The sequence below is a fragment of the Esox lucius genome, chromosome 9 (genome assembly GCF_011004845.1).
Source record: "Esox lucius isolate fEsoLuc1 chromosome 9, fEsoLuc1.pri, whole genome shotgun sequence".
Classification (NCBI taxonomy): domain Eukaryota; kingdom Metazoa; phylum Chordata; class Actinopteri; order Esociformes; family Esocidae; genus Esox; species Esox lucius.
Window position 1 is genome coordinate 3,240,533 of NC_047577.1, and position 12,500 is coordinate 3,253,032.

The window sequence follows — 12,500 nt, forward strand, 5'->3', positions numbered from 1 at the left end:
GACCACTGAGGGTCTGGAGACCTGTATGACGTCCCGCCTGAAAGGCGACTTCCTTCGTGGGGCATTGTCCCCTTCACGACCCTGGGGCATTAGGCTTTGCTCTGTAGACAGCGCCCCCTACTGGCCGTCCAGTGCCACTTACCGCCGTGTCTGGCCTCCATGCAGGGAACGATCAGGACCGCGACTCTGCTTAGCGTCAGAGACAGACCAGCTGTGCGCTGCAGTGTGACAGGCACGCTCCTATAGGTGACGCTGGGAAAATAACAGTGATTATCTGAAGTTGGGCTTCGCGTGAGCGACTGTACACTTTAGGAGACAGGCGATATTATTGGGAAGTAGTGAGTCAGTGTACACTTCAGGAGATGGATTTTATTGCTGTGCACTCCAGACAGACAGAGGAAGAGGTAATTGCAATGTATCCAGGGTCACTCTGCCTTGGAAGAGAGAGAGAAGCCACAGGAAGAGTCCAAGTCCTAACGTCATTGACCCAAGAAAAGAGTATTGAGTTCATGAGAGAGTGTTGACACAAGTTTATATATATTTCTTCTGCTGTCCACTTCCCCCCCAGCTGTAGGTCAGTTGAGCGTTCCAAGGCCGACCTCCAGGGGGAGCTCCTGGTTCAGCGTTCTAAAGCCCTGGAGGAACAGAAGAAGAGAGAGACACAGGAGTCTCTGGTCAGGCGGCTGCAGAAGAGAGTTCTTCTCCTCACCAAGGTACAGCTTACATGCGGAATCCACCACCTCCACCACAATTCCACCCAACCCTGCCCCTCCACCCTACACCGCCCCTCCACCCAACCCTGTCCCTCCACCCAACCCTGCCCCTCCACCCAACCCTGCCCCTCCACCCTACACCGCCCCTCCACCCTACACCGCCCCTCCACCCTACACCGCCCCTCCACCCAACCCTGCCCCTCCACCCTACACCGCCCCTCCACCCAACCCTGCCCCTCCACCCTACACCGCCCCTCCACCCAACCCTGCCCCTCCACCCAACCCTGTCCCTCCACCCAACCCTGCCCCTCCACCCAACCCTGCCCCTCCACCCTACACCGCCCCTCCACCCAACCCTGCCCCTCCACCCAACCCTGCCCCTCCACCCAACCCTGCCCCTCCACCCTACACCGCCCCTCCACCCAACCCTGTCCCTCCACCCAACCCTGCCCCTCCACCCAACCCTGTCCCTCCACCCTACACCGCCCCTCCACCCAACCCTGTCCCTCCACCCAACCCTGCCCCTCCACCCAACCCTGCCCCTCCACCCAACCCTGTCCCTCCACCCTACACCGCCCCTCCACCCAACCCTGTCCCTCCACCCAACCCTGTCCCTCCACCCAACCCTGTCCCTCCACCCTACACCGCCCCTCCACCCAACCCTGCCCCTCCACCCAACCCTGTCCCTCCACCCTACACCGCCCCTCCACCCAACCCTGTCCCTCCACCCAACACTGCCCCTCCACCCAACCCTGTCCCTCCACCCTACAACGCCCCTCCACCCTACACTGCCCCTCCACCCAACCCTGTCCCTCCACCCAACCCTGTCCCTCCACCCAACCCTGTCCCTCCACCCTACACCGCCCCTCCACCCTACACCGCCCCTCCACCCAACCCTGCCCCTCCACCCAACCCTGCCCCTCCACCCCATGCATCCACCCAACCCTGTCCCTCCACCCTACACCGCCCCTCCACCCAACCCTGTCCCTCCACCCTACACCGCCCCTCCACCCAACCCTGCCCCTCCACCCCATGCCTCCACCCAACCCTGTCCCTCCACCCTACAACGCCCCTCCACCCTACACTGCCCCTCCACCCAACCCTGTCCCTCCACCCAACCCTGTCCCTCCACCCTACACCGCCCCTCCACCCTACACCGCCCCTCCACCCTACACCGCCCCTCCACCCAACCCTGCCCCTCCACCCAACCCTGTCCCTCCACCCCAACCCTGCCCCTCCACCCAACCCTGCCCCTCCACCCTACACTGCCCCTCCACCCAACCCTGCCCCTCCACCCAACCCTGCCCCTCCACCCCATGCATCCACCCAACCCTGTCCCTCCACCCTACACCGCCCCTCCACCCAACCCTGTCCCTCCACCCTACACCGCCCCTCCACCCAACCCTGCCCCTCCACCCCATGCCTCCACCCTAACCTGCCCCTCCACCCTACACCGCCCCTCCACCCAACCCTGTCCCTCCCTCCACCCTATACCGCCCCTCCACCCTATACCGCCCCTCCACTCTACACTGCCCCTCCACCCAACCCTGTCTCTCCACCCTACCCTGCCCCTCCACCCTACACCGCCCCTCCACCCAACCCTGTCCCTCCACCCAACCCTGTCCCTCCACCCTACACCGCCCCTCCACCCTACACCGCCCCTCCACCCAACCCTGCCCCTCCACCCAACCCTGCCCCTCCACCCAACCCTGTCCCTCCACCCTACCCTGCCCCTCCACCCAACCCTGCCCCTCCACCCTACACTGCCCCTCCACCCAACCCTGCCCCTCCACCCAACCCTGCCCCTCCACCCCATGCATCCACCCAACCCTGTCCCTCCACCCTACACCGCCCCTCCACCCAACCCTGTCCCTCCACCCTACACCGCCCCTCCACCCAACCCTGCCCCTCCACCCCATGCCTCCACCCTACCCTGCCCCTCCACCCTACACCGCCCCTCCACCCAACCCTGTCCCTCCCTCCACCCTATACCGCCCCTCCACTCTACACTGCCCCTCCACCCAACCCTGTCTCTCCACCCTACCCTGCCCCTCCACCCTACACCGCCCCTCCACCCAACCCTGTCCCTCCACCCAACCCTGTCCCTCCACCCTACACCGCCCCTCCACCCTACACCGCCCCTCCACCCAACCCTGCCCCTCCACCCAACCCTGCCCCTCCACCCAACCCTGTCCCTCCACCCTACCCTGCCCCTCCACCCAACCCTGCCCCTCCACCCTACACTGCCCCTCCACCCAACCCTGCCCCTCCACCCAACCCTGCCCCTCCACCCCATGCATCCACCCAACCCTGTCCCTCCACCCTACACCGCCCCTCCACCCAACCCTGTCCCTCCACCCTACACCGCCCCTCCACCCAACCCTGCCCCTCCACCCCATGCCTCCACCCTACCCTGCCCCTCCACCCTACACCGCCCCTCCACCCAACCCTGTCCCTCCCTCCACCCTATACCGCCCCTCCACCCTATACCGCCCCTCCACTCTACACTGCCCCTCCACCCAACCCTGTCTCTCCACCCTACCCTGCCCCTCCACCCTACACCGCCCCTCCACCCAACCCTGTCCCTCCACCCAACCCTGTCCCTCCACCCTACACCGCCCCTCCACCCTACACCGCCCCTCCACCCAACCCTGCCCCTCCACCCAACCCTGTCCCTCCACCCTACCCTGCCCCTCCACCCAACCCTGCCCCTCCACCCTACACTGCCCCTCCACCCAACCCTGCCCCTCCACCCAACCCTGCCCCTCCACCCCATGCATCCACCCAACCCTGTCCCTCCACCCTACACCGCCCCTCCACCCAACCCTGTCCCTCCACCCTACACCGCCCCTCCACCCAACCCCTGCCCCTCCACCCCATGCCTCCACCCTACCCTGCCCCTCCACCCTACACCGCCCCTCCACCCAACCCTGTCCCTCCCTCCACCCTATACCGCCCCTCCACCCTATACCGCCCCTCCACTCTACACTGCCCCTCCACCCAACCCTGTCTCTCCACCCTACCCTGCCCCTCCACCCTACACCGCCCCTCCACCCAACCCTGTCCCTCCACCCTACACCGCCCCTCCACCCTACACCGCCCCTCCACCCAACCCTGCCCCTCCACCCAACCCTGTCCCTCCACCCTACCCTGCCCCTCCACCCAACCCTGCCCCTCCACCCTACACTGCCCCTCCACCCAACCCTGCCCCTCCACCCAACCCTGCCCCTCCACCCAACCCTGTCCCTCCACCCTACACCGCCCCTCCACCCAACCCTGCCCCTCCACCCTACACCGCCCCTCCACCCAACCCTGCCCCTCCACCCCATGCCTCCACCCTACCCTGCCCCTCCACCCTACACCGCCCCTCCACCCAACCCTGTCCCTCCCTCCACCCTATACCGCCCCTCCACCCTATACCGCCCCTCCACTCTACACTGCCCCTCCACCCAACCCTGTCTCTCCACCCTACCCTGCCCCTCCACCCTACCCTGCCCCTCCACCCAACCCAGTCCCTCCATCCTCAGCCCCTCCCTCTGTCATTGCCCTCTTTGAAATATTCAGGTGTGTGTGTGTGTGTGTGTGTGTGTGTGTGGACTGACTCCTCTCTGCTCGGTCTGCACTGATAACTGCGTGTGTGTGTGTGTTGACCTGGTGGAATTGTATTATCTCCAAAGCAACTAGAGTTGACCAAAAGCAATTCTGTAAAAAAAAACAAAATTACGAAAATAATAGACCTCTAAATTGGTCTGTTATCTGTCCCTCCCACTGTGTGTGTGTGTGTGTGTGTGTGGCCTGTGTGATAGTGATTTAAGATAGTGAGTGAGTGAATTTCATTAAGCCATTAATAGACAGGGAATAGCCGGGAGGGAGGGGGGAGGGAGGGAGGGAGGAGGGAGGTGGGAGGGGGGAGGGGGTGACACACACAGTGCTTCTCAATGCCACCTCTAAAGTTCAGTGTGTGTCTGTGTGTGTCTCTCGTCTCGTTTACGCAAACATTTGTGTTTTTCTGAGCCCTCTGATATTATTTAACCAGTGACTTTGGGAAAGGTGAATCCGTTTGAATCGTAGAGGTGTCACCTAATCGAGTCTGTTGCAGCAGGCCATGCGTGAGAACACGTTCAGTGCCCTGGGAACCGTCATTTTAAAGTAGTCATTTGAGAAGTTGAGTGCATTTGTTGATCCCTCCCGACGACTTGGCTGGGCGTGACCCCAAACACGGTCATCGGAAGGCAGCGGCCAATGGGTTTGGAAGTCCCACCCAGTGGACTACATAAGAACGCTGGGGAGCCTCATTGGCACCGCCTGTGCTAAAACTCCTTAAATAGAGCAGCGATTCACAAACCTGTCCTGTAAACACACATGGATGCCCCCTGACGTCTCAGGTTGGTTTAATCCCTGAACTGGTTCACTGGAATAAACTAGTCCAAGGGGCTGATAGTTAGTAGGTCAGCTGATTCCACTGGAGCAGCTGGTGCTTGCTAGGAGAGGTTTGAGAACAGTTCATAATAAGTGGTTGAGTCCTCAGTGCATCTCTATGGTGGAATCATGCCCATGCTGACAACGCGTTTCTTCCAGGTTTGCTGCTCTATGCATCTCTGTGCATTGAACTGAACTGCCATTTCAGGGTCTCCCTTCTCAATACATATAGTTGTTTTACTCTTTTATTAGGTTGATTACACTCAAAAACACACACACGGTTTTTACTATCAAGATGAAGATTGGCATTAAAAATGTCGAATTTGGAATGAATACGTTTGTAGAGGAAATGTACTATATTTTTCAGTTCAATGGTCTAAAGAAGACCCCCCCCCCCCAACTCACACACACTTTTGTTTTTCTATCCTTGTGGGACCTGCCTGAGACATCCCTATTCCCTTACCACACCCTAACCTTAACCTCAAAAAACTAACTTGGATGCCTAAACCTAACCTAGTCATAACAACTAACCCGGACGATGTAAACTCTCTCTCACATGCACTCCCACACACACACACTCTCTCTCTCACACACACACACACACACACATACACACACTCTCTCTCACACACACACACGCACACTCTCTCACACACACACACGTGGATTCTTATACAGATGCTAAGTACACCTTTGGCTTTGATGGGCTAACTATCTAAATATCTTGTCTATGTGCTCATGTAGGAAGAATAACTGTCTCGACCAGTAATTGCAATTGGTGTGCAAACCTGGGTGTGAAAATCCAGATTAGTTACCAGAAGTCAGTAGTTTTCCACAGTTCGGCCTGACATTTATACTACCCATAGAAAACAGTTATCGGATCTAATACACGTCTTTGTCAGAGGAATAATAGGCCATTTAATTTCAGGGTGCCTTTCACACTCCCTGGGCCATTTTGAATCACACCTGCTTTCAGTATTAACAGATGCGGAAAGGTGTTGCATATTCTGGGGATTTTCTTTTTGCTCGGCTGGAAACGAGGGCTAACCTCCAAACTGATAGTGTACAGTGTAGAAATGACAGTCTCTCATTCTGACCCTAAAATGTGTCTCTCCATCCAACCCTAAAGAGCCGGTCTCTCCGTCCGACCCCAAAGAGCCGGTCTCTCCGTCCGACCCCAAAGAGCCGGTCTCTCCGTCCGACCCCGAAGAGCCGGTCTCTCCGTCCGACCCCAAAGAGCAGGTCTCTCCGTCCGACCCTGAAGAGCCGGTCTCTCCGTCCGACCCAATAAGAGCCGGTCTCTCCGTCCGACCCAATAAGAGCCGGTCTCTCCGTCCGACCCAATACGAGCCGGTCTCTCCGTCCGACCCAATACGAGCCGGTCTCTCCGTCCGACCCAATAAGAGCCGGTCTCTCCGTCCGACCCAATAAGAGCCGGTCTCTCCGTCCGACCCAATAAGAGCCGGTCTCTCCGTCCGACCCAATAAGAGCTGGTCTCTCCGTCCGACCCAATAAGAGCCGGTCTCTCCGTCCGACCCAATAAGAGCCGGTCTCTCCGTCCGACCCCGAAGAGCCGGTCTAATATAATTCAGCTGCTCCTGGACTCCAGAAGTGACATGAGATCCCCAGATAATATCTGCTTAACACGATTTTAGCAAAGGTTCATATCTACACTGCGTGTTGCATAATGAAAAGGCATTTTGGTTTATGGCAGCCTAATCACAGGCTACATTTGAGCAGCGATTCTCTGTGTGTTGGCGTGTGACAAATAGCAACTTCTGTCTCAATATCTTGGTTCTAATATAATAATATGGCTCCTTTGAGTAGTTTTTGATATGTCATTATTCATATAGCTTTTGAAGCATCAGACAAACTTTGTGCGTATAGTGGATTTTATTAAAACACAAGCTGTGTCTATGAAATACAAGTTTTAAATTATCAACCAATCACTTGGTCGATGGGAGATTACCAAGACACACACACACTCCTTTAATATATGACATACAGATTACCAAGACACACTCCTTTAATATATGACATACAGATTACCAAGACACACACCTTTAATATATGACATACAGATTACCAAGACACACACACACTCCTTTAATATATGACATACAGATTACCAAGACACACACACACTCCTTTAATATATGACATACAGATTACCAACACACACACACACACACACCTTTAATATATGACATACAGATTACCAAGACACACACACACTCCTTTAATATATGACATACAGATTACCAAGACACACACACACTCCTTTAATATATGACATACAGATTACCAAGACACACTCCTTTAATATATGACATACAGATTACCAAGACACACACACACTCCTTTAATATATGACATACAGATTACCAAGACACACACGCACTCCTTTAATATATGACATACAGATTACCAAGACACACACACACTCCTTTAATATAGGACATACAGATTACCAATACACATACTTTCCTTTAATAAATGAAAGACATGATGCTAGTGTGTGTTCAGTCTTTAGTCCTACTTAACTGAACACAATGCAAACCAAAAAATTTATAAATAGAGCATTTAATTGCCAGTAACAGTTCTTAATTACTTTATATCTGACTGGTCTGGGGCCAACCTGTCTGTCTGGCTGTTCTGGGGCCAACTTGTCTGTCTGACTGGTCTGATGGTCAACTTGTCTGTCTGACTGGTCTGATGGCCAACCTGTCTGTCTGACTGGTCTGATGGCCAACCTGTCTGTCTGACTGGTCTGATGGCCAACCTGTCTGTCTGACTGGTCTGATGGCCAATCTGTCTGTCTGACTGGTCTGATGGCCAACCTGTCTGTCTCCCGTCTCCTTCATTTCCATAGCAACATGCGACCAAATCTTCAAGTGTTTGTGAGTATGCTGGCCAATCAGTGTCCTCCATTCCAAGGAACCAATAATTAAATTAAACATTGTTTAATATAAGTCCGGAATCGATTAACAATTGCAAACATTTCGGAGAAAGGCCAGTGGCAGCAGCTGTCTTGTATGGTAACTGTTAGAGGAGGTAAACGGGACGTCGTGAAGTGCTTGGTAACTGTTAGAGGAGGTAAACGGGACGTCGTGAAGTGCTTGGTAACTGTTAGAGGAGGTAAACGGGACGTCGTGAAGTGCTTGGTAACTGTTAGAGGAGATAAACGGGACGTTGTGAAGTGCTTGGTAACTGTTAGAGGAGGTAAACGGGACGTCGTGAAGTGCTTCGTAACTGTTAGAGGAGGTAAACGGGACGTCGTGAAGTGCTTGGTAACTGTTAGAGGAGGTAAACGGGACGTTGTGAAGTGCTTGGTAACTGTTAGAGGAGGTAAACGTGACGTGAAGTGCTTGGTAACTGTTAGAGGAGGTAAATGGGACGTTGTGAAGTGCTTGGTAACTGTTAGAGGAGGTAAACTTGACGTGAAGTGCTTGGTAACTGTTAGAGGAGGTAAATGGGACGTTGTGAAGTGCTTGGTAACTGTTAGAGGAGGTAAACTTGACGTGAAGTGCTTGGTAACTGTTAGAGGAGGTAAACGTGACGTGAAGTGCTTGGTAACTGTTAGAGGAGGTAAACGGGACGTCGTGAAGTGCTTGGTAACTGTTAGAGGAGGTAAACGGGACGTCGTGAAGTGCTTGGTAACTGTTAGAGGAGGTAAATGGGACGTTGTGAAGTGCTTGGTAACTGTTACAGGAGGTAAACGGGACGTTGTGAAGTGCTTGGTAACTGTTAGAGGAGGTAAACGGGACATTGTGAATTGCTTGGTAACTGTTAGAGGAGGTAAACGGGATGTCGTGAAGTGCTTGGTAACTGTTAGAGGAGGTAAACGGGACGTTGTGAAGTGCTTGGTAACTGTTAGAGGAGGTAAACGGGACGTTGTGAAGTGCTTGGTAACTGTTAGAGGAGGTAAACGGGACGTTGTGAAGTGCTTGGTAACTGTTAGAGGAGGTAAACGGGACGTTGTGAAGTGCTTGGTAACTGTTAGAGGAGGTAAACGGGACGTTGTGAAGTGCTTGGTAACTGTTAGAGGAGGTAAACGGGACGTTGTGAAGTGCTTGGTAACTGTTAGAGGAGGTAAACGGGACGTTGTGAAGTGCTTGGTAACTGTTAGAGGAGGTAAACGGGACGTTGTGAAGTGCTTGGTAACTGTTAGAGGAGGTAAACGGGACGTTGTGAAGTGCTTGGTAACTGTTAGAGGAGATAAACGGGACGTTGTGAAGTGCTTGGTAACTGTTAGAGGAGGTAAACGGGACGTTGTGAAGTGCTTGGTAACTGTTAGAGGAGGTAAACGGGACGTTGTGAAGTGCTTGGTAACTGTTAGAGGAGGTAAACGGGACGTTGTGAAGTGCTTGGTAACTGTTAGAGGAGGTAAACGGGACGTTGTGAATTGCTTGGTAACTGTTAGAGGAGGTAAACGGGATGTCGTGAAGTGCTTGGTAACTGTTAGAGGAGGTAAACGGGACGTTGTGAAGTGCTTGGTAACTGTTAGAGGAGGTAAACGGGACGTTGTGAAGTGCTTGGTAACTGTTAGAGGAGGTAAACGGGACGTTGTGAAGTGCTTGGTAACTGTTAGAGGAGGTAAACGGGACGTTGTGAAGTGCTTGGTAACTGTTAGAGGAGGTAAACGGGACGTTGTGAAGTGCTTGGTAACTGTTAGAGGAGGTAAACGGGACGTTGTGAAGTGCTTGGTAACTGTTAGAGGAGGTAAACGGGACGTTGTGAAGTGCTTGGTAACTGTTAGAGGAGATAAACGGGACGTTGTGAAGTGCTTGGTAACTGTTAGAGGAGGTAAACGGGACGTTGTGAAGTGCTTGGTAACTGTTAGAGGAGGTAAACGGGACGTTGTGAAGTGCTTGGTAACTGTTAGAGGAGGTAAAAGTGCACAGTTGGAATTAATTTAAGGCTGCTGCTTGAGAGCAGCGCATGTCTGATCTGCTCAGAACAGAACATGGGTTCAGGCTCTCCTATGCTTTGGTTAAAGGGTTTTTATAATGTTTAATTACAGAAAGACATTTTGTTATTGTTTCAGTGTATGACATTTATATTTTTAAAATACAATATTGTTCTGAGCTTCTGGTCAATTTGCAGTGTGCACAACGTGAAAGAATATGTATAATTATGGTCCAATCATTCGCTCCAGCAAATCCACGCCCCGCGGCTGAATGCGTTCTCCCAGCCCTTTACAGTGATTGTAGTTCTGCCGTTCTTTCTCATTTACAGCTATGACCTGGGGACATAGGCAAAAACGTAATATGTACACAATATACAAGCTACACAAAAGCCAGAACGCAATCAAAACAATCCATCACAATAAGCGAATTCCTCTGAACTGGTCCCCGGCAGCTTCCGGAACGGTCCTGTGGGCACTGGCTCAACCGGTCCCCATGTCTGCTAAACCGCCTAAACGCCGCCGGAGCAGCCGTTATTAGACAGGGTGACCGTGGCGGGAGGGGCCTTCTCTGTGGGACCACCTCGCCCCTCGGAGGACGGTCGCCTCGTCAACTCAAATGCAGTTGTGCGACTAATGTGAATGTCATCGGCTAAAATGAGAAACGGTTTCTGTTTAAACGTCCCACGTTGGCCGCTGTTCTTCAAGGCGTGGAATAGTATTATTTGTTCAGTGCTTTCTCTAATTGTGTGTGTGTGTGTGTGTGTGTGTGTGTGCGCGCGCGTTCCAGGAGCGTGATGGAATGCGTTCCATCCTGGAGTCTTATGACAGTGAGCTGTCTACCAACGACTACACTCCACAGCTCACCCGGAGGCTCAGAGAGGCAGAAGATGTATTGAGCAAAACACAGAATCACAACGCTGAGATGGAGGTACGAGGAGACACTGTCTGTAGATCTGCTGTTGACAAAGACCGTGTGAGATCAAGCTGATGAACCCCTTTTTGGCTCAGCTTTACCGTGGCTCTTACATATATTCACTCACTCTATTTGTCTCCCTCTTCCTTTAACTCACGACTAACCAACCTATCTCCTTCCTTTAACACACCTCTAACCAACCTATCTCCTTCCTTTAACACACCTCTAACCAACCTATCTCTTCCTTTAACACACCTCTAACCAAACTATCTCCTTCCTTTAACTCACCTCTAACCAACCTATCTCTTCCTTTAACACACCTCTAACCAAACTATCTCCTTCCTTTAACTCACCTCTAACCAACCTATCTCTTCCTTTAACACACCTCTAACCAACCTATCTCCTTCCTTTAACACACCTCTAACCAACCTATCTCCTTCCTTTAACACACCTCTAACCAACCTATCTCTTCCTTTAACACACCTCTAACCAACCTATCTCCTTCCTTTAACACACCTCTAACCAACCTATCTCTTCCTTTAACACACCTCTAACCAAACTATCTCCTTCCTTTAACTCACCTCTAACCAACCTATCTCTTCCTTTAACACACCTCTAACCAACCTATCTCCTTCCTTTAACTCACCTCTAACCAACCTATCTCTTCCTTTAACACACCTCTAACCAAACTATCTCCTTCCTTTAACTCACCTCTAACCAACCTATCTCTTCCTTTAACACACCTCTAACCAAACTATCTCCTTCCTTTAACTCACCTCTAACCAACCTATCTCTTCCTTTAACTCACCTCTAACCAACCTATCTCTTCCTTTAACACACCTCTAACCAACCTATCTCCTTCCTTTAACACACCTCTAACCAACCTATCTCCTTCCTTTAACACACCTCTAACCAACCTATCTCCTTCCTTTAACACACCTCTAACCAACCTATCTCTTCCTTTAACACACCTCTAACCAACCTATCTCTTCCTTTAACTCACCTCTAACCAACCTATCTCTTCCTTTAACACACCTCTAACCAACCTATCTCCTTCCTTTAACACACCTCTAACCAACCTATCTCATTCCTTTAACTCACCTCTAACCAACCTATCTCTTCCTTTAACTCACCTCTAACCAACCTATCTCTTCCTTTAACACACCTCTAACCAACCTATCTCTCTTCCTTTAACACACCTCTAACCAACCTATCTCCTTCCTTTAACACACCTCTAACCAACCTATCTCTTCCTTTAACACACCTCTAACCAACCTATCTCCTTCCTTTAACACACCTCTAACCAACCTATCTCCTTCCTTTAACACACCTCTAACCAACCTATCTCCTTCCTTTAACTCACCTCTAACCAACCTATCTCCTTCCTTTAACACACCTCTAACCAACCTATCTCCTTCCTTTAACACACCTCTAACCAACCTATCTCTTCCTTTAACACACCTCTAACCAACCTATCTCTTCCTTTAACTCACCTCTAACCAACCTATCTCTTCCTTTAACACACCTCTAACCAACCTATCTCTTC

The 12,500-nt window shown here is 52.3% G+C and overlaps 1 protein-coding gene across 1 annotated transcript in view; it reads left to right on the forward strand.

Moving 5' to 3' along the window:
- mad1l1 (mitotic arrest deficient 1 like 1) overlaps positions 1-12,500 on the forward strand; it is an 87,139-nt gene that overhangs the window by 15,848 nt on the left and 58,791 nt on the right. The window contains exons 11-12 of the mRNA XM_029122495.2: positions 569-713; positions 10,829-10,969. Of these exons, the coding sequence (XP_028978328.2) occupies positions 569-713; positions 10,829-10,969 (286 nt within the window). The remainder of the gene's footprint in view (positions 1-568; positions 714-10,828; positions 10,970-12,500) is intronic.